Genomic DNA, 27,163 nt, shown 5'->3' with positions numbered 1-27,163 from the left:
GGCTGTTCATGAACTGGGAGCTTTAGGTAGCAGTGAAGGGCTGGAGCAGGGAGTTATAGAATTGAGCGGGGGCTTTTCGAAGTGATAAAATCTGTCCAAGGAGAGCAGCTATAGTGGAGTGGAGATGAAACTTGTTGGAATTGAGCTGGTCAAGGAACTTTAAGGGAAGGACATTTTAGAACACTAATGGATTTTGAATTTGAATTCTACAAGGATAATGTCAGAATACCACAGAAAGGCAAGAAATGGTATAAGTGGGCTGGAAGCCCTCAAGAAAGGTGGGAAGCTGTCCTGAGATAGTGGTAAATACGGAACTAAGAGCTGGAGTCCGTGCTGTGGACCTGGAAACCTGCAGTCACTGGGAGGCGCTTGTCTGCTGAGTGAAGAGCAACACTCCTGTTGAAATTGACTCTTACCTCAATACGGTGGGAGAAGAGAACACGATGGCGAATGTGCTGTAATATGGGTCAAAACTAGTTTATTATTAAATGCAAACACTCGGGAAACTTTGTGGGCTAATGTTCCCTGACTCAGGGCTACTTAAGAGAGTTTCTCTCCTTTGAGCCAACACATAGCCTCAGGTACAAATTATGATCAAGGACAGTTTTAGAAAAGACTCCTTGAGAAAAAGTGATCGTGATCAGAGAGTGGTCGTCAACTGTGTAATCACTGCCCTCTTTTCATAGCAAATATAACACCACCTTCACTATCCTCAGTGAAGACTTTACAGATAATACAATCTATCTATGCATTTTATTTCCCAAAAAAATTTATCTTGAATATGGTGAAGAAGTGAGGAAGGTTATTTATTATAAAATTAGACATACTTCAGTTTATAAACGCCCGGGTGTGACACCCCAGGTAACATAACAGAGAAGTCCAATAGTTAGCACCTGTGTACAGTCAGGCCCTTCTCATGTAAATGTGACAAACATGAAACAGCATAACGGGGTGTGTGAAGATGGCAGCTTAATTACTTTAAGTGACACGCGGTCAGGGACTTGGTAGGGTTCCAAACAAAACAAAGTTCAGTGTTGGGTTTATATGGCAGATGAGTTCCTGGAAAAAACAATTTTTGCGTATATGTGGGGTGGAGCCTGAGCCTTAGGTTTTAGGCTCAGATGTTATAAACATCATTGTCATCCATGTGACTCTGGCGGTGGCCCTCTGTTTCTGTGGAACCCGAGACAAGTCTTCACTGGGCAAGAGGGACCCCCAACCCCTGCCATGGTCCTGACGCCAAAGGAGGGGAGTACTCACACGTAGCACGACAGTCAGTCACCCCAGCAAACTTCTAGACTCCCCAGGGGACTTAGCAATAAATATCTACATCAACCATCACGTCCTCCCAGGGTTTCTAGTGCCGACTTAGCTGTAAATTGCTGCCCAGCAGTTCGGCTTTCTTACGCTCAGAAGCACTGCAGCTTCACCGTGACAACAAAACTCCCAGGGTGGAGAGTCACTAAGGAGAAATCTGTTGCAGCACTAAGAAAGAAATACAACTATAAATATAATAAATTCATCGAGTAGTAAAAAAAGAAAAAAAAATACCTCTGGGAACTAATCAATCATCACAGGAATTTTTAAATTGTAAATGAAGCAAAAATGGCTCTTTTCAAGCTCATAACTTAACTATAGCAGTTTCAGCTGTATAGACTTATTTTCTAAAAAGTTAACTAAAACCTTTTTCCCTTTTTAAAAAAGTCTTTCTTATTTTTTAATACAGTTTTAAAGGTTACACCCAATAGTGTGTACCTCCTACTCTGCCACCCCCATATTGCTCCCCACTAGTAATGGATCTCTGAATCTGCTTTTTTTTGGTCTTTTTGTCTTTTTAGGGCTGCACCCCTGGCCTATGGAGGTTCCCAGGCTAGGGGTCTAATAAGAGCTGTAACTGCCAGCCTGCACCACAGCCACAGCCACGCCAGATCCAAGTCACATCTGTGATCTACACCACAGCTCATGGCAACGCCAGATCCTTAACCCACTAAATAAGGTCAGGGATCAAGCCCGCAACCTCATGGTTCCTATTCAGATTCATTTCCGCTGCGCCACGGTGGGAACTCCCTGAGTCTGCTTCTTATTTTGTTATATTCACTAATTTGCTGTGTTTTTTAGATTCTACATGTCAGATCATACGGTATTTGTCTTTGACTTATTTCAGTTAGCATAATGACCTCCAAGTCCATCCACGTTGCTGCAGATGGCAAAATTTTGGGTTTTTTATGGCCAAGTAGCATTCAGTTGTGTGTATGTATGTATGTCTATATATATATATATACACACACCACATCTTCTTTATTTTTTCATGTGGATATAAACTATATTGAACTCAGTTTGATGTCTAATATTATGAGGTTTCCTATGTTTTAAAACATCACCTCTTCTTTATCCACTCTTCTGTGGATGGACACAGGTTGCTGCCATACCTTGGCAGTTGTAAATAATGCTGCTATGAACATTGGGGTGCATGTATCTTTACAAATTAGTGTTTTTGCTTTTTTCAGATATATGCCCGGGTATGGAATTGTTGGGTCCGATGGTAGTTCTAGTTTTAGTTTTTAGAGGAACCTCCACACTGTTCTGCACAGTGGCTGCACCAGTTCACATTCTCCCCAACCGTGTACGGAGCTTCCCTTTTCTCCACATCCTCGCCAACATTTGTTATTTTGTTCTCTTGATGACAGCCATTCTGGCAGGCGTGAGGTGATCTCCTTGTGGTTTTCCCTTTTTTAAGAGAGATTCCCCTGGAGCTTCAGCGGCTGGTCCGTGGCGGCCACGTGAACTTGGATATGGAGGACCATCAGGATCAGGAGTATGTTAAGCCCAGGCTGAGGTTCAAGGCTTTCAGTGGAGAGGGACAGAAACTTGGAAGGTAAGATCCTAGCTGAGAAAAACACTTGTCTTGTTCAATATGCATTTGCTTTGAAAAGAAAAGCAAAATCACCTAAAAGTAAAAACTAAAATACGAACTGTATAGACCTTGCTGATGGAATTAGATGTGCAAATCTGGTGATAGTGTTGGCAGGTAATACTTAGACAGCAGGTACCACATTCCTGGCCCTCTAGGCACGTTCGCCTGCATTGACCCTCTAATCGTCACAACAGCTCCTCGGCATAGGTCCTCTTATTACTCCTTGTGTAATGCAGTCGTTTGCCATGGGTGAGCTAGTAAGTGGTCAGCCTGCGGGGGTCACACCAGGCATTCAGGCTATGGAGCCTGTGCTCTTTACCACCAAGCCATCATCCCGCCTGTTTCTGATTACGATTTCATGGGCTCAGAGAGGGGAAATGTTGATGAGCTGAAAACCGTAGATACTTTAGGTCACAGCTATAAGCATCCCTCTGCCGTAGGTAGCTGTTGAGCTCCCAAAGCAAAAGCAGTGTGCTTAAATTGGTTATTTGCCGTATATTTTAAGCAGCCAAACTCTTCCTTCAAGTTATAGAAACAGATATAGAACTTCTCTGATTGTAGGAAGAGGGAATTTTCTCTGAGACATTTTCCAAAGAACCCCGGGACTTTGCCAAGCATGATTCAGACAAAGCCAGCGTGCATGGTGGAATGTCTGAGTGGGCTCCCTTGTAACAGCCACAGCTCGGCTCTTCCTGAACCTTGTAAAGTGTGCAGGTGGAGCGTGACCATCCCTTTGTCCACACGTTACTGCAGGTGGCGTGCTGAACTGTGGCTGAACTTCCAGCGTCCCTTTTGTACACGCTTTGTCCTTTCGATGCGAGTCCTTCCCCTCCAGGTTTTTTTCAGGTGCTTTGTGCACACAGGTTCTCTTTCCTCATTCATTTCCCAGCAAAGGAACGAATTCAGTATCCGTTCTTTCACCTGTCTTATATCTCAAGTCTCCCTTTCTATATCTTCGTCTTTGATGAGAGGCTGACTTCTGAGATGTGTGGAGCGCACAGTAACAGGAATTGACCTGGCTTTTAGGACAGATCTGCTTGGAACTTTTCGCTCTCATCTCCTTACTGCCAACACAGTCAGGCTTCTCCTGAATCATTCTATTTCTTCCCTCCTTTTGATTTCATAACTCTGACCCCAGATTTTTTTTTTCTTTTCTTTTTTTTTTTTTTTTTGGCTGCATCATGCAGCCACTTGATGTGGAATCTCAGTTCCCAGACTGGAGATTAAAAGTGCCAAATCTAGGCGTTCCCATTATGGCACAGTGGAAACGAATCCGAGTAGTATCCATGAGGTTGCAGGCTCAATCTCTGGTCTTGCTCAGTGGGTTAATGATCCAGCATTGCATGAACTGTGCTGTGGGTCGCAGACTCAGCTCGGATGCCGCATTGCTGTGGCTCTGGGAAGGCCAGCAGCAACAGCTCTGAATAGAGCCCTAGCCTGGGAACCTCCACATGCCATGCATGTAGCCCTAAGAAGACAAAAGACAAAAAATAAATAAATAAATAAAAGTGCCAAATCTAACCACTAGGCCACCAGAAACTCCTACCCAGATACTTTTAATATTTTTCAGCACTTCTCTTTTATGACTTAATATTTGCTGATGTGGTAGTTTTTAATTAAAACCCAAGTAAAATGCCCAATTATCTCTGTTTCATATATATTCTTTATATTTACATTCGTGACCAAGAATTAATGTTAGAGTGCGTATCTTATTTAGTGGAAGTACAGTTGACTCTTGAACAACTCAGACTGTGGAACCAGGGCCACTGACTCTGAACAGTCAAATCCTCTCTTATAACTGATAGTTGGCTCTGTATCCACAATTCCCCACAAATTCGGCCAGCTGAAGATCATGCAGTACTCTATACTAGATCTTGTAATAGCAGTTGCTATTGAAGAAAAGCCACGCATAAGTGGACCTGCCCAGCTCAAACCCATGTTGGTCCAGAGTCACCTGTATAGCAAACCTAGAATTGAAACTGAAGAAGGTTGCCTAAAGGGAAGGCAGCTGAGAAGACCCAGTGATTACAACTGGCAACCGCACTCACAAAAAGGATTTTTTTATCTGATCGCAATATAAATTCCAGCCTTTTCTTCATAAGGCAGATAACTAGAGAAAATGACCAAAGAAAAGAAAATGAGGGATGAGAATGGCAAAGATATGTGGTGATGATACTGTGTTAGTCATTAGTCATAAAGGTCAGGGTTTTTGATTACAGAAAACAGAATCTACTTGCTGTATTAAATAGTAAGAATTTTCTTACAGAGCCTTGGACAATTTATAGCATTTCTGGAAGAGTTAACACACCAAGCTTCCCTTGGTCAGGAGAAGCAAATACAATGGAGAACTTTCTAGAGAAGGCCTCCTGTGTCCCCATCAGTTGCTCAGTGCCCATGAAGCCAGGGCCCAGAACGACCCTCCCACCAGGATGGCACTAGGAGAACCACGCGCCTCTAGCACCTTGGGCACCAAGAGCCACGTCATCACTTCACAGTCTCGAACCTGCTGGAGGAAGGGTAGATGTACACGATCCTGGCCGCAGGGGAGTCTGGGAAGTGTAATCCTTAGCATTTTCAGCTTCTGTTATTTAGGGAATTTCCACTAGGAGATCAGCATGCTGGTGTGAGCCTCGTTAAACCCATGAGTCCCAGCGTGGAATTGTTGAGTACGTGTATTCTGAGAGAGTGAGGATAGCATGGACATGTCAGAAGGCTTCACATTAAGAAATATTTTAAAATACAGGGCATTCCCTTTGTGACTCAGTGAGTTAAGAACCCAGCATAGGATCCATAAGGATGCAGGTTTAATCCCTGGCCTCGCTCAGTGGCTTAAGGATCAGATGGGTTTCAGACTTATTTTCTGAAGAGACAGATGATTTAAAAAAAACAAAAAGAACAGAAGTTCCCGTTGTGGTTCAGTGGGTTAAGAATCCGACTAGTATCCATAAGGATGCGGGTTCGATCCCTGGCCTCGCTCAGTGGGTTAAGGATCCTGCATTGCCGTGAGCTGTGGTGTAGGTTGTAGACACAGCTTGGATCCCATGTATCTGCGGCTATGGTGTAGGCCTGCAGCTGCAGCTCAGATTCTACCCCTAGCCTAGGAACTTCCATATGCTGCAGGTGCAGCCCTAAAAAGATTTAAAAAAAAAAAAAGATAATTAGAAATGATTCAGTAGTTAGCAGTCTAATTGCAAGTATAACTTTACATAGATGGAAACTAAATTTATTGTGGTATAAAATTATTATGGGGTAATCCTAATGCAATACAAATTTAACCCAGTACCCTCACATAAAGTTGTAGGAACAGGCGAGTCACAGCTGTAGAACTGCAGGTTCACGGTGGTCGAACAGGACAGTTTCTGAGTAAAAATGAGCTTGGCAAACCAGGTAGAGCTAGAACGTCTCAGAGTCACTTTATCGGCAGGACTAACAAATGGACATTCACAGTAGGCTTTTGAGCTGGTGTGTGATGATAAAAATCGTGTTTGGAATTTCCTGCCTAAGAGCAGTCACTGCCTCCTGTCACATTGTGCATCCAAAAGGCTCTAGTTGCCATTTTCCCCCTTCCAGCCACTACACCTGACATGTGACTTTGTCTTGGTCCCCAGACCCTTGATCAGCCTCTCTTCTCCAGAGTCTAAAGGCCCTTCCTTCCTGCCTTTGCTTCATTTCCCGACATAGCGGTTCCGCAGCCCTGCTTACTCTGTGCAGCCCGGGCTGGGTCTGCCTGTGTGGTTCGGTGCTGTCTGCCCGGCAGGGGGCTGGCCTCTCCTGCTCTCCAAGGACTGCTCCCAGGGCTCCCCGCCTCCCTTTAGTCCCCTCCCCCGACCCTCCCCCCACCAGCAGCTTCCCTGAGAAAATAGAGCCTAACAAGAATTAGCTTTATTACTACGTTGCTCTTAGCCTCTGAGTTTATTAAACGGTCCTCACCACTGCCCTTTAAGGTCTGGGGAATCAACCCACTTCCAAACTACATCCTTTCCTCCATTTGGCCTAGAAAGCCTGTTGTAGCAATTAACTTTCCTCTTTTAAAATTTTTCTTTTTACTGTAATATAATGTACATACAGTATATTTAAAATGTCACTACGGCTTGATAAATTGAATGATGAGATATTTGAAGTAACAAGCAGCTATGACTTTGAAAGTTAAAGTTAATGTAACTTTTTAAAGTGACACTAACTTCAAAAAGTAACACTAGGAGTTCCCGTTGTCGTGTCGCAGCGGAAACGAATCCAACTAGGAACCATGAGGTTGCAGGTTCTATCCCTGGCCTTGCTCAGTAGGTTAAGGATCCGGTGTTGCTGTGGCTGTAGTGTAGGCTGGTGGCAACAGCTGCAATTGGACCCCTATCCTGGGAATTTCCATATGCCTCAGGTGCAGTCCTGAAAAAAAGACAAAAGACAAAAAAAAAAAAAATTAACACTAACCAGCTTGTTCACTGCCTCTCTTTTCGGCTGTCTCTGTGACTGAGGTTTCCTTCCCTGTAAAATGAGGTGATTGGCCCAAGTTATCTTGAAAGTTCATTCCAGTCCTCAGTGTTATATTCCCTGCAGTTTCATATGACATACACACATCTTACAAAGAAGCACATGAAAGCTTTTCTTTCCTGGAGTCCCCGCCCTGTAATTAGTTTGATGTTTTCAGCAGAAGCTTACCTGGTCAGAATCTATTTTAAACAGAAAGGATTAGAGTACACAAACAGCAATATGAGGCAGCTTTATGTCGTGGAAAGAACCCACAATGAACCTGAGCTTTCTCACCTGGCGGTGGCCGATGACAGTAACTTTCCCTTCCCTGATTGTTAGGATGAGAGCCCCAGTGCTATCGGCTAACTGGGAGGCAGAGCCAGCTCCGTGAGAGCACTAGTCCATGTGTGCCTGATGCATTTCCCCTTTACAGCAGTGCTGCCGTCCAAGCTCACAGAGGAGGAAACTTGGGCACAAAGAAGTGAAGTGACTGGGGGGAGGGGCAGAGTCAACCCTGGAGCTGCGCCCTGGAGCCCTGCTGTCACCTGCTGGGCAACAGTGCCTCCCTCCGTCAGATTCTAAATGAAATAACAGCAGCGGCAGAAGCGGTGCTGGTGGTGATATGATAACACTGTGTAGACCCGGTTACCGGGGTGCAAAGGGAGGGCCAAGAGGCCCCCTGCCTTCATCATCTCCCATCCCCTCGGCTTTCACCCGCTCGCTGTGCAAGGCCAGGGCTGTTGGCACAGTCACCAGCTTGGCAGAGCAGCTGTTCCAGCCCTCAGTTCCAGTCTTGGAAGAAAAGTCCTTAATCCTGAGCAGTGATTGCAGATCCTCATTTTTTCCTTTTTCATATCGTTATCATCTACATTCTGAAATTCGTTCTAAAATAAGTGCCAGGAAATAGCTAAGGAAGCCAGAAGTATTAGCAGCAAGTGCCTGTTAATTTTCCCACTTTGCTGTATATTCTGAGAAGCTTTTAGGATGGGTGTGAGTCATGATGAGATAGGTTTACACTAGACTAAAACTCACATGCTCATAGGACTTTTATACTAATCTATGCTTATTTTTTTCAAAGGAACATCAGTTATAGGGTGCCCTCTAAGTCTCAGTATTTGAGAGAGTGCCAACATGAAGACTATCAAAGAATCCCTTCAGATGACTGAGGGGATTAAGATTTGATGGGTATAAAGAACTTGGCTAAATGTCTCTTAATAGATTTTCATTTCTTAATCAAAAAGCCCCCTATTTTTAATGTTCACTTTCTGCTTACAACCACGGAGCATTCTGCTCACATTAGAAGGCACCAAGGTCACTAGTAATCACGGCCCAGCGGCCAGATACCCTGTCACACAAGGCTCCTTCTAAACTCATCACAGTAGATTAAATTTCACTTCTCACTAACACTTAGGAATTACTTCTCCTTTGAAAAGCAGTAACTACTGAAATCAGATATTTTTAAATAACATCAACTAAGTTTAAATTCATAGCTAAGTGCTGATGATGTGTCCAAAAATAGCTGGTACCTCTGGAAACGCTGTTGTCAGCACTACATTAAGGCTCATTGGTTGGATAGACTTATAATAGAACATAATTTTACTTCCCCCCACTTTCTAAATAATAGAACTGGGATTCGATGAGATTAATTTACTTACTCAAGTTCACCCAGTTACCAGAGCTGGAGTTGGAAACCACATCCGTCCGTGCTTGGGCTCGTCCCTGGGCGTCATCCCCAAGCTGCTCAGGTTTCTGACAGAAGACTCTTGCGAACGGTCTCAGGAAAGTGCAGAGGGATGAAGGAGGAAGGAGCACAGGGTTAGGCTTTCAAAAGAGGTTGGAGAAACTGAATCAGAATCACAGGATCCACACCGGTAACTGATGAGGGTGGAGTCAGCGGGGCCGTACAGATTCTGGTCCCCATTCTCATTCTTTCATCCTTCTTTCTTCCTTAGCCTCACACCCGAAATAGTCAGCACGCCGTCCTCCCCAGAAGAAGAGGAGAAGTCTCTGCTCAGTGCAGTTGTTCTCATTGATGATTCAGTGCCAACGACAAAAATTCAGATCAGATTAGCCGACGGGAGCCGCTTGATACAAAGATTCAATAGTACACACAGGTAAGCTTGCTGTCACTTGCTCTGTAAACCTGGATGCAGCTTGAGTAGGAAAGCATATGAGACTCTTTAGATTTACTTTTGAATTAAGTTTTTGACAAGACAAAAACTCCTAAAGGGTAATAGCTGTGTGTAACACTCAGTGTTTAAACATCCTCGGTAAACTGTCCAAGTACTGATGCAGATCCAGATACCACTCAAAAATAAAGAAAATTGTTAAAATCTACAGTTTTGCACTGTTGCTAAAACAATGTAAAGTTGAGTCAGATTTGATTTACTATATAGTGAAACCTTATTTGGACTTCTTTAAAAATTTATGATATTTCTGGAGTTCCAGCTGTGGCCCATCAGAAACAAACCCAACTATTATCCATGAGGTTTTGGGTTCAACCTCTGGCCTCACTCAGTGGGTTAAGGATCTGGCGTTGCCATGAGCTGTGGTGTAGGTTGCAGACATGGCTGGGATCCCAAGTTGCTGCGACTGTGGTGTAGGCCAGCAGCTGTAGCTCCATTTTGACCCCTACCCTGGGAACTTCCATGTACCATGGGTGTGGCCCTAAAAAGCCAAAAAAAAAAATATATATATATATATGATAATTCTGATTGGAGTTAACTTTCTTGATAACATAAATTTGTAGGGTAAATAAAGTTTAATTGTGCTGTCATTGAGTACTTCAGATAAATGGTTTTAAATGTCGTTTTAACATTTGTACATTTGTTGTGCTAATAAGATATTTTTATTTGTTCCTTGTGTCCCACTAAGATTCATTTATGATCTTAGTTGAGTTACTGTGTGTATGTGAAAGTGATTTTTAAAAATTATTCTTCTAATTTACACTTCTCATAGTTACGGAATCATATTGATACAGACCAATCTAAGCTACCTTTTTCTAGGTCATGTGCTGCTGAGATATTTTATACTCTGAAAAAAGTAGGCCCAGTACTTTCAGTGTAATAACCTTGTTGACATTTATCTTAAAGTACATAATTAACCTCAAAATTGTGTCCTTTAACAGTGAAAGTAAATGTTAGATACAATCCAAAGTTAATCCTCAGATTTTTTTTTCATTTTTTTAAGTTTTACTGAAGTATAGTTGATTTACAATGTTGTGATCATTTCTCCTGTACAACACAGTGATTCGGTTATACATGTACACACAGCCATTCTTTCTCAGGTATGGATTATTATGGATTATTTCCCAGATAGGTGATCACAGAATATTGGGTAGAGTTCCCTCTGCTGTGCAGCAGGGCCCTGTGCTCACATTTTATCTCAAAACTAAGACAAATGTATCCATTGAAATTAAGGTTATAAGATATTTAAATAAGGATTATAATTGTGTGATTTTTTTTTAATTATCTAATTTTAGCTAAAAGCTTAAATGACAATAAAAGTTTTGTATCACAAATTGTTTTTGTTTTATTTCTTCAGGATCCTGGATGTTCGGGACTTTATTGTACAGTCCCGTCCCGAATTTGCAACTCTTGACTTTATTCTCGTGACTTCATTTCCAAACAAAGAGCTAACAGATGAAAGCCTGACACTACAAGAAGCAGATATTCTTAACACTGTGATACTCCAGCAACTAAAATGATACTGCTCCTGCCCATGCAGTAGCACGTAGGAACAATAATGTGCCATATTAGTGAGGAAAATACCTAGAGCGTAAAAAATTATTTTTATTATTTATACAGATGCATTTTGGTTTTATTCTTATTCTGTCGTCTAGCTTTAGCATAGATGAATTTGGACTAGGAATAGATTTTGAGGTAAATATGTTTGAGGTTTTAGTTGCAAGGGCTGTCTTCTGTTGATAGATTGTAAATATTCAGGCAGGCCAATTTGTTACATGCTCAGTTAATGTAATAGCATTTGTTTGCAGAGAAAATTAACAAAACCCCATTTTGATAAATGCATTTGGTGAATTTGCACTAAAGTTCTTGATGCTGCATTGATTAACAGCCATTAAGAAATCCTCTGATCTGATACTTTGAAAATTTTTCTGTAGTGCAATGCTAAAAAGTATCTCTATTCTGATCTTGAAATACTTTGATCAAACAGTTATTCCTCCTATTAAGATTTACACATCCTTTTTACTTGCTGATTTAGCTACTTTACTCTTGCCAAAAAATACAGTTTAGACTTAAAATATTTTCCAGAACTATGACCATCATAAATGAGAAACAAAGACATCAAGGCCAGCAGTTCTTGAGAAGATGTGTAAGACTCTGTTTTGAAATAGAGCAGTTACAGTCTCTCAGAGCCTACCTTGATCACATTCATTTGTTCATTCAACACATTTGTCTAGGGTCCAGGACCCACTGTTTCTACTAAACACTGTTCTAAGTGTTCAACCCAGAATGTATTCTGCTCTGAGGCAAAACAAGTGTAGACATTCAGGAGTGTAAATCCTGTCGGCCAGACTGGATCTGAAGAATTACCAGCATGAATGTCTGCCTACGTGCTGAAGCCACGTTTTTCCTGATGGTGGAGGCTACAGCAGGAATGAAAGAAAGGCTTTTTCGTCTTCCCAGATACCATTTCATCTTTAGTCACCACTCCGGGTTAGTTGTTTATGCTGCTGTAACAAGTTACTACAAATTCAGTGGCTTAAAATGGCCCAGGTTTCTTATACTTCCATAGGTCAGACGTCTCAGATGGGCCTCAGCAGCTGAAGTCAGGTGCCAGCAGGGCTGCGTTCCTTTGGGGAGGCTCTAGAGGAGAAATGTCTCCTTGCCTTACAGTTCTAGAGGCCACTGCATTCCTTGGCCTGTGGCTTCCTTTTTCTGTCTTCACAGCCAGCAACGTTGTGTCTCTCTCCCTCTTCTCTGTTCATCACATTTCTTTGACAACAGCCAGGAAAGGCTCTCTGCTTTTAAGGACTCATGTAATTAGATTGGCTCTACTGGATAGTCTGGGATTATCTCCCCATCATGTGGTCCATAGTAGCCCCAAATCCCTGAAGTCCCCTTTGCCATGTAAGGTGACATGTCACAGGTTTCTTCTGGAGGCACCAGGGGTGGTCTGTTCTTTGCCTCTTTCACCTCAGAGACACTGCTGGCACCCCTTCACTTACGGCTGTATCCCTCGGATCCACTTCTGTCCCGGCATCTTTTACTACAGGCTTTTATTCTCTGGCTTTCTTCTTACAGGGACCCTAGTGGTTACAGTTGGTTAGCCTGGTCATTCAGGGTGATCTCATCTCAAAGTGCTTAACCTCATCACATCAGCAAAGTCTCTTCTACCACATAGGGTAACAAATTCGTAGGTTTGGGGATTAGAATGTGAACACTTGAGGAAGCGCTATATCCACCACAGTCCACTCCCGCCTGGAGATTCACGTTCCACATAAACATCTCCCCTTCCCCAAGTGCTCGGAATCCTTGGTCCATTACAACATCAACCTAAATTGCAAAACCTTAACCTGCATCTCACCAGCTCAGAGGTCCCAAAACTCACTTAAATCATCTCAGTCAAGTAGGAGTGAGGGAGTTCCTGTCGTGGCGCAGTGGTTAATGAATCCGACTAGGAACCATGAGGTTGCGGGTTCGATCCCTGGCCTTGCTTCAGTGGGTTAAATATCCAGCGTTGCCGTGAGCTGTGGTGTAGGTCACAGACGCGGCTCAGATCCCACGTTGCTGTGGCTCTGGTGTAGGCCAGTGGCTACAGCTCCGATTCCACCCCTAGCCTGAGAATCTCCATATGCCACAGGAGCGGCTCTAGAAAAGGCAGAAAGACAAAACAAAAAACAAAAAAAAACAAAAGTAGGAGTGAGGATCGGAGTATGATTCCTGGGACAAGGTTTCTCCAGCTGGGCCCCTGTGAACCCAGGAAACCGGTTATCTGCTCCCAAATATAATGATAAGACAGGCAGAGAATAATAGTTGCAGACATTCCTGTTCAAAAAAACAGAAGATGGAATGAAAAAGAAGGAGCCACCAGTGTCAAGCAGTTGGGAAGTTGCACCAGGCACTGCATTAGGTTCAAAGCCAGGGAGTATCTGTGCCCACAGCAGCATCCTCTAGGCTTGAGACTGTCACTCAGTCACCTCTTTTTTTCCCATGCTGGGGGCACTCAGTGTTTACAGCTGAGTAATCTTTTCAGCTTATTTCTTGCCTGTGGAATTGTGGGCAGCCCAGCCTCCTTTTTTCATTCATAGAACCGCTGTCCCTTTTGGTGTAATGGCAGTGTGTGCTGGTGTAACTTTCTCAAGAAACATATAGATCTTCTGTGTATGTTACAAGAGATTCACTCCATTAAACTAGAGGCTACTACACAGAACTTTCCCAGCTAATCCAGTTCACATTTTTGGCTTTTTCTGAGATGGCTGAAGGGGCCTTTGAGTAACACCCTTAATCTCTTCAAAGAGCCTTTTATGTGACCTTTTTTTATCTTTCTCTGGTACTAGCAAGAGGTCATCCAGTGCACTGTTCCGTCTTCCCTAGAGCAGGCTTTCTGGGCAGTGAATCTCTTCGTTTTAATGCCTTTGTCTTTCAAGTAAGCTGAGAAGTTCCAAGTCATTACGCCCTGTTTCTTTTTTTAACGGCCCTTCCCTCAACTTACCTATTTCCTCTCACATCCTCCTATAATCTGTAAGAAGAAAGCAGGCTGCACCTGTTAACACTTTGTTCCGAAATCTCTTCTGCTGAATATCTGAAGTTTCTCCTCAGGACTGAGTGCTTTCTGTCACTGCAGTCACAGCGCAGTGGAGCTTTTGCCACCATATCGCGGGGACTCTCTTTGCCTTCACTTTCCAGCACGTGTTGCTCCTTCCTGACTCCCCTCACCAGCAGCGCCCTTAACGTCCTCATTTCAGTAACCTTGCCCTTCTTCCCAGCAGCGCCGGTGTCCTCTGTGCGCCCCTCACCTCCTCAGCACCCTCGCTGCTGTCACCGTCCATGTACCTGCTCACAGTGTTCAAGACAATCTCAGCTCTCTCTGCCGCCCTCCGGGGTTCTCCCACCTGCTGCCCAGAGCCCAGTTGCCAAAGCCGCCTCCGCGGTTGTCGGCATGCGTCACAGTGGCACCCGGTTCCCGGTGGCCAGAGACGCCTGCCTGCCTGTTCACTGCCAGTTGACCTGAATGTGCCAATAGGAGCTTCGGACTCCACCTGTCTCAGGGGCTTGGGTGGCTTCAGGGAGCTGCACTTACCTGCGGGTGGGGCGGGGGGTGGCGGCTGCGGCCGGAAGCGCCCCCCTGGAAGCGGTGCCCTCGCTGCCACCACGCGGAGAGTTTCCACCTCGGTGTCAGCGTCGGGATAGAGAGAGAAGCGGTTCCCAAGTCTCCTCCTTACGGGAGGAGGCCCTGTGCCCGCCAGTAACTGAAATCGACCCAGAGAACATAGAACACACACACGACATCACCGAAAGCCAGTCTTTGTGCAGAAAGGTGACCAAGGGAAAACTATTCTCAAGGAGCAAAATCGTTTTCCTAAGGAAATAATCTATTGAAACAAATGCACATTTTTAAGCAAAAGGGCATTTCCCTGTTTTTGATTAAGAAAATGGAGGAAAAAAAATAACCAAACCCTGTGGAAGACTATTTGACATTTTATTCTTGCAGTTTCTTTTTAATCAGTTAAACGAGTGCCTACAGATGCACATACAGAAACAACTGCCACTTCTGTACATACTAGTCTTCCAGAATAGGTTCCCGTGGGGGGAGAATTAAACATCCAGAGGAAAGAACCACTTGTCGTGTTCTGCAGAGGGTTTTGCTTCATATAGAATTCTCCTGAATTCTTTTTACTGTTGTAGTCATTGTAACTTTTAAAATTTATGATCATCTCTGGAAAGATTGTTAACAATGAACAGACAACCATGTGTGATGTCAGTTGTTTTGCATGACATGTAAAAAGTTTTAAGTGTCTGCTTACCAATAAAGAATGTTTTCCCTGAAAGTCATTGAAAATCCTTTTCAAGATGGCCTCAATTTGCGGTTTTATTTGAGTGGCTTCCTGGAGTATTTTAAGCGTGAGTAGCTCTGGCTCATTTTTTTGATGGGCAGGAGGAACTGAGTTGTAGCAGTGTTATCTTGGTTTCCCATGACTGATTTTGTTTTTATTCCACCAAAATAAAGGTGCAAATGTTTAACTTTTTATCACAATGGATCTCTGAAAACCTTGTCACAATGTATGTTGTTGAGAAAGTGCCTCATGTTTTCCCCTTCGGAGTTTTTGTCCCTGATGCCAATAAAGGTATGTGTCCAGTGTGTCATAAAACACTTGTATAAAGGCTCTGTTCAATTTTAAAGTGTCTTTTAACTCCAAGTAAATATTTTATAAAAGGAGCCCCAGTGCCTGTGTATGAGGGGTGTGTATGTGCGTGTACAGCACATATAAATCACTCATGTGGCCCAGAGCTAACAGCTAGCTCTAGAACATGGTTAATTAGGTCCTACATTGGAGTTTCTCTATTTGGTAACTTTCCCACTTTGCTTTTCATCTTTGTCTCTGTGGGAAAGGCTTGATTCTTGTCATGTTAATAGATTTTGTCATTTTTATCCTAGGATCAAGAACTTGGAAAATTTAGTTTTCAGTTTTCTATCAGAGTCAATGCCAGTTGGGAAGTAGCAACCATAAATACCACAGAGTCAGATAATCAGTAGGCTTGGAAGTGAAAGCATGAACACAGTTGAATACAAGTTGAGGTCCTGCTCCCAATAGCCTGGATTTTTTGTTGTTGTTGTTGTTCTTATTGTTAGTACCCTGGAATTTTGTTTTATTCATTTATTTATGTGTTTATTGTTAGCAGCCTGGAATTTTTAACTGGGTCTGGACTTGTAAGCTCAGAAGTAACACATTGTAGAAAGAAATGTTCATCCTTCCTACAAGTTGGTGTCAGATTTAACATTCTCTGAGGAGAGGTGGTCATTTTATTAGTGTTATCAAACTCTATGCCAATAAAAGTTTCATATATGCATAGTATAAATTCATGGTAACACCAAGGCTGAGAGGTGAGGGTTTTTTCTCCCCCTTGAAAACCTATTATAAATATTTATATGGTGGCCTCTTGATTAAGGATCTGGCATTGTCACTGCTACAGATCAGGTCACTGCTGTGGTGAGGGTTACATTCCTGGCCGGGAACACCCACATGCCCTGGGCACGGCTGAAATAAATAAATGTTGACAATTCAAGTAAATGATATGGTTTGAAATATTGTGTACATAGCTGTTCTGCTGCTACTCAAATTAATCTTTTTATTCTTTAATATTAAAAATGTGTGTGATTCATTTGCAATAGGAGTAGTTTTTTGGTTTTTGGGTTTTTTTTGTTTTTTTTTTTGTTTTTTTTTCCTTTTTTAGCTGTCACGCAGTATATGGAGTTCCTGGGCCAGGGATCAGATCCAAGCCACAGCTGTGAGCTACACTGCAACTACTGCCACACCAGATCCTTTAACCCACTGTGCCGGCCAGGGATCGAATCTGTGCCCATTGCGCCACAGCGGGAACTGCAGGAGGAGTTTTAAATAAGATACCTGCTTGGGTTTAACATTTATCAAGGGCTCACTCAGAGCAGAGTCCTGTGCTTGGCGGGCAGCGTGTTAACTCACGGTCGGGTGTCACTCTGACCTCAGCTTGAATATGATTTCTTCAGAAAGGTTCTTCCCCCTGCCCTTCGGCTTCCACCCAAACCGTCCCCTTGTTCCTTGGTCCCACCGCCCTGCCTCAGCAATGCCAGTAGCATCTTGACAGGTTGTTTGGTTTTTACCCCTATCTCCTGATATTCAGGCACCCTATCTTGTTCCCATCAGGTGACATTACTAAGACAGTTTAGTGGTGAGTTTGATGTCCTTGATCCAGGAGAAAACAGTCCAGGCTTTGGGGGTACAGTGCCTCTCAGGCAGTGATGGGGCTGGGGAGCAAGCGTGGGTCGATAGGGGCTTAGAAGAGGCACAGCCCGGAGACAGGGGTGACCGGCTGCAAGGCAGGGCATTTCCTTCAAGCCTGGTGGGTCCCCTTTTCTAGGGCGAGGGGAGCCACTGAAGCGGAATTGGATCCAAGGATTGCAATTGGTGTGCCTCACAATTCCTTGACAGGTGTCCACAAACGCAGGCTGGTTTGGGTTTATTGGTGACGTGGGCCAAGCCCCTGGGGCAGCCTCTGTCTTACCAACTCCCCTCCCTGAATTTCTTGCCACAGATTCTCAGAATGTGGGTTTGTGAAAACAGGGGTTTTTTCTTATCTACTGCTATGTCCTTAGAGCCTAGAACAACTGAAATGTGCGAGTAACTCAGTACATGGTCAATAAGTCATAGGTCAGGGAATTAAGAATGGGCCCCTGAACCTTGGAAAAATTCATGTTTTAAAAAGGAGAGATTCTGAAGTTTCCGTCGTGGCGCAGTGGTTAACGAATCCGACTAGGAACCATGAGGCTGCGGGTTCGATCCCTGGCCTTGCTCAGTGGATTAAGAATCCGGCATTGCCATGAGCTGTGGTGTAGGTTGCAGACGCTGCTGGGATCTGGTGTTGCTGTGGCTCTGGCGTAGGCCGGCAACTACAGCTCCAATTAGACCCCCATCCAGGGAACCTCCATGTGCCATGGGAAGTGGCCCTAGAAAAGGCAAAAAGGGGAAAAAAAAAAAAGATTCTGAAGCCTGCCAACAGCGTCAATACTGTTGATAGAAAACATGTGTGCATTTTGTTTGGGTTTAAAGGAAGAAGAAGGAGGAAGCTGATCTGGAAGTGGCAGCCTCGACTCATTCCACCAATGGGAGCAGCTACACCTGTGAGCGAGGGGCCTGGCAGTTGCTGGGGAAGGACCGGGGTGAAGAGGTTGAAGAACATGTTCCCAAGGAACCTGAGCAGGTGAGGCCCCTGGGAATGTCTGAGCCCTTGGAGGGGCTATGATCCTAGACATTTAGAGATAAGGAAGAACCTGCTCTAGAAAGACGTGGTGGAAACCTCTCCACAGGCTAAGTTCAGTTTGCTCACACCAAAGTCCCACTGCTCATGCCTCATGTAATCTGTTTGCTTATCATAGGGTTCTTATAGATTGTACTTTCATATCCATCTTAAAATAGCTATTTAATTTATTCACATCACATAATTTACTCTAAATGTTTGGCCATTGATATTTTAATTTTCTGTGTGTATGTGTCTTTTTAGGGCCGCACCCATAGCATATGGAGGTTCTCAGGCTAGAGGTCTAATCGGAGCTACAGCTGCCAGCCTGCACCACAGCCACAGCAACACGGGATCTGAGCCTCATCTGTGACCTACACCACAGCTCATGGCAATGCCAGATCCTTAACCCACTGAGCGAGGCCAGGGTTCGAACCGGCAACCTCACGGTTCCTAGTCAGATTCGTTAACCACTGTGCCACGACGGGAACTCCATTCATATTTTAGTTTTGAGTGTAATACTCCATCATCATTTTTCGCTTTAATGCTGAGACCTGGAAATGTGAACATTGAGTTCATGAAATTGAATCACAATAAATCAGGAGTGTGCTAATGTATATGGCAGCACTCTTGTTAACTGAAAAGCTGCAGAAAATCAGAGAACACTAGAGGCCTTAACCACATACCACTCCTGCCTTTGAAATCAAACCAGTTTGAGGAGCTGTTGACTTTGGCTCTGCTCTCAATTTGGCTGAACTTATTTAAAAAAAAAACAACAAAAAACTCACTAGTCATTATATATTGTTCTTGTTTTCCAAATTAACCACATTACCCAATCTTCCACGCAAGCAAAGAAGGCAGAAATGACCTGGAGTTAACAGATTTCCAGATAACCTTAATAAACAGGCCAAGATCTCTGCAAACATATATGAGTTTCAGTGTTCTTCTTGAAATGATTTCTCAGAAAGAATGATAAAATTCTCTTGTCGGTATTCCTAAGTAGCACCCTTTTATGTAGGTTCACTTACTCAAGCAGTGCTTATTTAATCTTCATGTTTCCTTTAACAGAAGTATAAAATCCTCAGTATATTTCATATGACACATGGTACGAAAGCTTATAATTCTAAGTGAAGTGGGTTCCGTCTGTGCAGTAGTAGAAATAAGACAGGACTTTTAACATGGAAGTGTGTCCTCAGGAATCTTAAGCCTGGGGGTTTAGCTGTAATGAAAAGAGCAAAAAGGCTAGATTTAATGCTAAGTCACACCCAAGCTCAGTGAGCCTGAGAAGCAAATTCATCTGCTCTCATCTCCCCAGGTGAAGGGACCACGGGACGAGTCTCAATCTATATTTTTTTCTTTCTCCAAATTATTTTTTAAAATAGGAGGATCTACCTTAACTTAATCTATTGGTGAAAATAAAATTATAAGAGATGTCTGCATTTCTAGAGGTTGTTATGTTTTATGACCAGCTTTTTGTTTCATGGCTACAACCAGGTCCCCTTAACTCCACTTTTAAATTCTCCAGTTAAAGAGCTGGTGCTCCCATCAAGGCTGGAGTTTTACCTACACAGTTGCAGGTAAGTGGATGCAAAAGCCTCTGTGGCTATTTCCTCCTTCCTGTTGTAAACAGCAGTCATTCTTCCTTTTACTCAAAATACCTAAAAACCTTTGTCCTGCAAGGAGGTGGGGGTTGAAGGCAGTGGTGGTACTGGCCTGGGATCTGTTCTTTTTTCTCCTGCCTTCCTCTTCTCCACCCTAAAATGTGTAGGGAGAAGAGCCAAGTGTGGACAGGATCAGGGCAAGGCCTTCACTAGAAGCCAATTGATAAACAGAACCTGTGTCCCCATTGTCTTCACGGGGACAAGGCTCAGTGACCTGGGAAGGATCACACGAAGCCAATGTCCTCCTCCTCTGCCGTGCTTTGGTTCCCCTTGGGCTGCCACACTGGGGACAGTCAGCCTCATTTCCACTGACCATGTGCAGTGGACACAGAGCGATCAGGATGCTCGAGATTACTGATAAAAGGTTAGGTGGTTTTCGGAGTTCCCATCGTGGCGCAGTGGCTAACGAATCTGACTAGGAACCATGAGGTTGTGGGGTTCGATCCCTGCTCTTGCTCAGTGGGTTAACAATCCGGCATTGCCGTGAGCTACGGTGTAGGCTGCAGACACGGCTCAGATCCTGCGTTGCTGTGGCTCTGGCGTAGGCTGGCAGCTACAGCTCCGATTAGACCCCTAGCCTGGGAGCCTCCATATGCCCAGGGAGCAGCCCAAGAAGTGGCAAAAAGACCCAAAAAAAAAAAAAAGAAAAAAAATGTACAAGGAGTTCCCGTTGTGGCTCAGCAGAAACAAATCCGACTAGGAACCGTGAGGTTGCAAGTTCAATCCCTGGCCTTGCTCATAAGGATCCGGCATTGCCATGAGCTGTGGTGTAGGTTGCAGACGTGGCTCGGATCTGGCATTGCTGTGGCTGTGGCTGTGGCAGGCAGCTGCAGCTCTGATTAGACTCCTAGCCTGGGAACCTCCATATGCTGCAAGTGTTGCCCTAAAAAGGATAAAAAAAAAAAAAAAAAAAATTAGGTGGTTTTTTAAAGCATAGTCAGCAAATATGGTGAGTATTCAGCATTTTAAGTAATTTTCAGCATATGAAATCAAATTCTAAAGGATATTCAGTTAACATGGTAGTTCTTGGTTTCACCACCAGAAACATCCTCAGGTGAAGTGTTAATTTATAATGATCTGGTAATCTGGGTTCCATTCAGCTTTCTTGTGTGGAGTGTTCTAATGCAGTTCAATGTTGTGTTATAGTTTTCCTCAATGTTTGCCATCTTCCTAGCAATTTTATTACATCAAGAATGACATGGAGTTCCCTGGTGGCTCAGCCGGCTAAGGATCCTGCATTGTCACTGCTGTGGCTCAGGTCACTGCTGTGGTACAGGTTTGATCCCTGACTGTGGTCATGACCAAAAAGAATTTTTTTTTTTTTTTGATGAGGCCTTCCCATTGTGGTGCAGCAGAAACAAATCTGACTAGGAACCATGAGGTTGCGGGTTTGATCCTTGCCTTTGCTCAGCGGGTTAAGGATCCAGCGTTGCTGTGAGCTGTGGTGTAGGCCACAGACATGGCTCAGATCCCGAGTTGCTGTGGCTGTGGCATAAGCCGACGGCTACAGCTCCGATTAGACCTCTAGCCTGGGAACCTCCATATGCCGCGGGTGTGGCTCTGAAAAGACAACAATGAAAACAAAAAAGCCAAAAAATAATAACAATAAAAGAATGATGTAATATAAAAGGCAGATTATTTGAAAGCGTTGGGTACTATTTCTTGAAAAACATTGTATGTTTATTTTAAGCCGGAGATAGAAATATCAAATTCTTTTTTATGTCATTATAGTGCAAGTATTCTTACGTCTACGAGCCAGGATATCTTGAAAGCCAACGAGATTCATAAACCTAGAACTCTGAAAAGTTCATAATTCAGCCTTTAAAAAATCTAATATATGAAAATATGGAGGGAGGGGTAGCGAGAAGACCACTCTGTGTAATACGAGATTTGCTGCAGCAGAAATCAGGGCCTGGCAGCACTGAACAATATCAAAAATACTATTGCTGACTGCACTTTAACTTCTTTCACAAAATGATTCCACTCTTGAACAGCCCAGGATTGAAGAGGAGGAAGAACTGCCTTTCTTACCACCAGGACGCATGCATAGAGGAGGAGCCACGTGGGGTCAAATGGTGAGTGAAGAAAAAGATTTTTCGTATGTCATCATCTGGCAATAGACATCGAAGGCCACAAGCCCTGTTAATCTTTACAAAGCTCAAGGTGTTGCTGATAGTAAAACAAAGTCTTCGAGTTACCCCTGACCAGGTAACATTAGGACATCGGTGTGTGGGAATTCGGTGACTTTTTATGGCCTCCACCAGAGGGGGTGTGGGCCCTGGGAACCTAAGTCATCATCATCGTGGCCTTCGCTGGCTTGTTTGCTTATTCGTTGAAGTATAGGCCACTTAGAGTATTATATTACTTTCAGATGTACAACATAAGGAGTTGATATTTTTGTGAACTTGTTTTGCTTTTTACAGCGGCACCTGTGGCATATGCAAGTTCCCAGGCAAATCAGAGCTGTAGCCTCTGGCCTACACCACAGCCACAGCAACACCAGATCATTAACCCACTGAGTGAGGCCAGGGATCGAACCCACATCCTCATGGATGGACACCGTGTCCCGTTCTCAACCCAATAAGCCACAATGGGAACGCCTCAATATCTTAATAAAATAGAGGATAAAAGTTGTTAAAAGAAGAACTAGGAATTACCCAGACATCAATATCATGGAGCACTGCTTTTTTCTGACCTCCCACAGTATAGATAAGAAATACTTGGCAAAATGTAATTCGCATTTTTAGAAATGTAGCAATGTTGAAGCATAAACATACAGCTAATGTCAGTGTCCTAGGCTTGGGGTCTTTTGCTTGATGTTGTCCATTAAACAGCACCTGGATGCTCTCTTTTCCACCAGCCACTCTCCCCGGAAAGCGTTCAAAATGCCCCACGAAGGCTCTCCACCCTTTCCATAGGGTAGTTTCTGTTTTCATGCACTGCTGTAACGTGACTTTGTAACCCTCGTCCCTTCGGGGGGGGTGTGTGTGTGTGTGTGTGTTTAACCACTGGAGCCCCTCCTGTTTTCTGTGGCTAAATGCTGATCGCTTGGATTTCCATTCTTGATTCTTTTCCGGCTTCGGTCACCAGGTCTCACCATAGTGAGTTCTAGTTTGATCTTGACCTTTTCCTCTTCCCAAACTGTGCAGGCACTGAGTGGCCGTGTGGCAAGTGGGACTGGAGGGGCTGGGGTGGGTGGGGACGTCCTGAATTCCTCCTCCTACCTCTACCACCGGCTCTGCCAGCCCGTTTTCTCACCCCCAGAACTAGATTAGAACACAGTCCTGCAGTTCTAAATTCTGATTCTCTTCCACAAAATTAAGCCCTGACCAATAGAAGTGCCTACAGATGTTATGATGGAGGTAAAGCTGGGAAAATGATACAACTCAGCAGAAATCCATAAATAAACCCAGAGAAAATGTAGCGTGTGTTTTTTAGTCTCTTCCTTTGGAGGTTGCTTTTCTAGGACTGTCTACAGGGAAGAGAATTTGAGAATTCTTAATAAAAACATTTTAGTCTCATAATATCTGGAATAGCTGGTAAAGGATAGCACTAACCAATAGGTTAAAGACAGTGAAAATTTTGCAGGCCAGTACAGTTTTCCTAGGCTTCCTATTTAATAGCCTTTAAAAAAAAATTATGTTAGACTCTGACTGCACAGACTTATTCAGTAAGAATGATGGTGCCTTTATAGAACACTATTTTTTGCCTTTTCAGGGCCACTTCCCGAGGCATATGGAGGTTCCCAGGCGAGGGGTCTAATCGGAGCTGATGCCAGAGCCACAGCAAAGCCGGATCCTTAACCCACTGAGCAAGGCCAGGAATCGAACCCACAACCTCATGGTTCCTAGTCAGATTCGTTAACCACTGCGACACAACGGGAACTCCTAGAACACTATTTAGTTTTTTGAAACATGTCTAGTAGAATAATGATGTGAAAAAAGTCAAGTTAGAAAACATTCGCCATGGGATTACAGTTTCGTTATGGGGTGGGGGGAAACTACTTACAAAAAAAAAAAAAAAAAAAAAATTCTAGCCCAAATTTTGGTCTCAATATTATTCCAGACTAAAAATAGCCAGAGCCCCTTGGAAAAAGGCTGGCTCCAGGTTAGGAAGAGGGACGTACGGGTGCTCAGGTTATCCGGGGCCTCAAAGTAAAGAAGCTTTCGAAGGCCACTGGGGTCACATCACAAGGACACAAAAGCCGGGATGATGTGGTTCCCAGCGGCCTAATGTGGCCCCATTTGAGCATCGAGATCACTAAGTGAGATGAGTTAGGTCTGTGAAACTCCCAAAGTTCTCCATGATTATCAGATGGTCACTAAAACCTCCTTGTCACCATTTGAGGTAGACATTAAGCCAGCTCCTGACTTTGAAAACTTTTTGCATTAATTCTGCCTTTCCAGGAAGACTTTTATTTCTAGAAACCAGTAGTCCTAGTTGATAAGTGAAAGCTGAACTTTACAGAACACCAGCTAATACAGGCAGATGGAGCTAAACAAACATGCAAAATCATCACTTTTCAGTCCCCGATGAAGTCACTGACTCAGACAAGGATCCTCAGTTGGTATTAAAATTATTAGACGATAGATTGTCAGGGCTGAGTTTGCGTGTGGTTTGCCTGAGTACAATCAACAAACATTACACTCATCACCAGGGGGAGATCTAAACTGTAGGAACCAGAGGAATGAGGCTAAATTCCTCGACTGGGGCCTTGTAGAGCCTAAGTCAGCAGAGGGCCCCCTGCCCCCAGTGAAGTTCGCCCTCCAGACGTTCCAAGGTCCGTGTCACCTGCGTGTAGCGTGGTAGAATAAACATTGCCCTGGAGTCAGAGCTCAGTTCCATCCCCCAGGGGCCCTGGAAAAGCGACCCAGAGCTCCCACGACAAAGTTATGGAGAAACTAAAGAATATCTCCCAAGGGTGAGAAAATTCGAAGTTGTGTAAAGATACATACTTGGTAACTAATCCCCTTCCCAAAGAGGGAGGGGAGAGAGAAACACAGGCCAACAAAGGACTTCTGCTAGGAACAGCTGTGGTTTCCCTTCCTTCTAATTTCCAGAGATCAGCTCCCACCTCCATCCTGCCTTCCGGGACATCAGCAGCCCTTTCCCAGAGCCCTCCATCCCATCACTGCCCTCAGCAGCCTTGCCCCAAGCTCCTGGCTTCTAAGTAGGTGGCTTTCGGAGGGGTCAGCCCGCCGCCCCCCAGTACAGTTCCTGTCCTGTAACTGCATTGATGTGGGTGTCAACTGACACCCTGTGGTTTTTCCTCCCCCATGCACCCCGACAAAATGCAAAGCTCAGAAAAACAAAACTCCCCATGAGAGGCCTCTTCCACAGCCGACACTGATAAAGGGAGATTGCAGGGGAAAGAGAATGAACTATTACAGCCCCGCAAACAGCTTCACACACTCAACCTCCTAGTTTCAAAACTCCCTCCTGCATCCATCCCGAGGGATCTTTCTTTGGCCACTGTATTCCATGCCAAACCTCCAGACTAAGGCCATCAGGCCAGCCCCTCTCCAAAGTCTCTCTAGTAAGTGGAGACAATCCCCTTTTTCTGTCTCTCTTCAAAACTTAACCCTCAGCCGAACCAGTGGAAAAGGCTGGGGGATTCATCCAATCAAGTTTGCCTTCCTTAGAATAGCATATGTGCCCCACCCATTACATAACAGTTTGGGTTCCATGAAAGCGGGGCTAAAGTATCTCAGTTTTTTTTTTTTTTTTTAAGCCATTTACCTAGAGTTTGTAGACCTAAGAATAGAGAACCACCTCAGCGTAAACACAAAAATGGAGCACACAAGGGATCAAGCGCATTGTGGCTTCTGTGTTCCCAAATAGCTGTGGTGCTTTTAAAAAAAGGCCTTAATAAATACTGTTCAAGGTCTCTCTCTATCAGTAAATGGCCTTGATCTTGGCTATTGGGTTCAGAGTTGAGCGGAGTCTGTATATAACCTTCGGGTTCATGTTGACTCTGGAAGCTTCTACGTTCTTCAGGGCCGTGCTGCCATCGATCTCTGAGCTTTCCAGCATACACACCAACACGCGCTTCACCCCCGCTGAGGTCTCTTTGTCCTTAGTAGATAGAGTTATGAGTTGACCTCTTTGTGTCAACCTGTATATTTATAAGCTTTGAAAAGTGTGCCATGTCAGGAGGAACCAAAACAAAGAGAAGAAAAAACCCATGGTCCTAAATCAATGAACGCACATCCATAGAACCAGCTTTGGATCCTCCTGCTTTTTTGGAGAGGTTTATTTTTTTAAATACTTTCTAGTGTGTGGTCAGTATAAGATGTACCCAACATGAACCAGGGGCTGGCAAGTAGCGAAAGTTCTTGCTGTTTTTCTTTGCCCTTCAGTTAAGCGACCAACAACACCTGCATCTCCCATGACCTCAGATGCTTAAACCAGCTTTCCAGTTAAGTGTTCATGGATGGACATGGTCATGGGCGCAGTGTGTTATTACGTGTTTGAAGTTGTGTACTTCTCCAGTGACTGTGTCTCATGTGGGCGTCGTTAGGCGCTATGTGGGCTGTAGAGGGAGCACAGCTTGGAGAAGAGGAAGGGACTCCACCTCGAATCCTAGTCATTACTTCCCACTTTCCACCAGTGAGATCTTAAACAGATTACGTCCCTCCTATAAAATGTTACACAACTTAATACATTATTATTCGTCTACCATCTATTGGTTCAACGCGCTTTTGCTTTGCTCACAACTCTCTGAAATAGCAATTACTCCTTTTACTTGCTCTAAAATTTGTTGGCATTTAAAGCGGTCTGTCCTCTTTAAATAATTTGGCATTTGATGAAAAACAAAGCCACCCCTTTGGTAAGTGTCACGATCCTCTCTCCAAAGACCTCTAGACACTTGAGCCTAATCATCACAAGCTGACTCAGAAACCTGCTCATTTCTCCCCAAACAGGAAATCAGTGTTGATCAGTTCTTGGGAGATTCAACTTTCAAATGCTTTCAAGATTGTTTTGAAGGCTGTGACCAGGATGGAAAGAGATAAAACAAATATAGATGTAAATGCTAGTCATTTATGCCCTTAGTGAAGGGTTATTTGAGCTTTCTTTGGATGGATTGTCTCATGTTTAGCTTAGGTTAAGCCATCTATGCTTGTCTCCCCACTTTCCTAGCATTGTTTCTGGTTGAATTTTTGTTT

The 27,163-nt window shown here is 43.9% G+C and overlaps 1 protein-coding gene across 1 annotated transcript in view; it reads left to right on the top strand.

Annotated features, from left to right (window-relative positions):
• The window catches only part of UBXN2B (UBX domain protein 2B), a 31,775-nt gene extending 16,362 nt beyond the window's left edge, over positions 1-15,413 (top strand). Inside the window, exons 6-8 of the mRNA XM_001924982.7 lie at positions 2,738-2,875; positions 9,334-9,495; positions 10,925-15,413. Coding sequence (XP_001925017.1) covers positions 2,738-2,875; positions 9,334-9,495; positions 10,925-11,087 — 463 coding nt within the window. The 3' untranslated portion in view covers positions 11,088-15,413. The remainder of the gene's footprint in view (positions 1-2,737; positions 2,876-9,333; positions 9,496-10,924) is intronic.

This window comes from Sus scrofa, chromosome 4, assembly GCF_000003025.6.
Source record: "Sus scrofa isolate TJ Tabasco breed Duroc chromosome 4, Sscrofa11.1, whole genome shotgun sequence".
NCBI lineage: Eukaryota > Metazoa > Chordata > Mammalia > Artiodactyla > Suidae > Sus > Sus scrofa.
The sequence above is the reverse complement of the archived record's forward strand: the minus strand, read 5'-3'. Positions and strand labels throughout refer to the sequence as shown.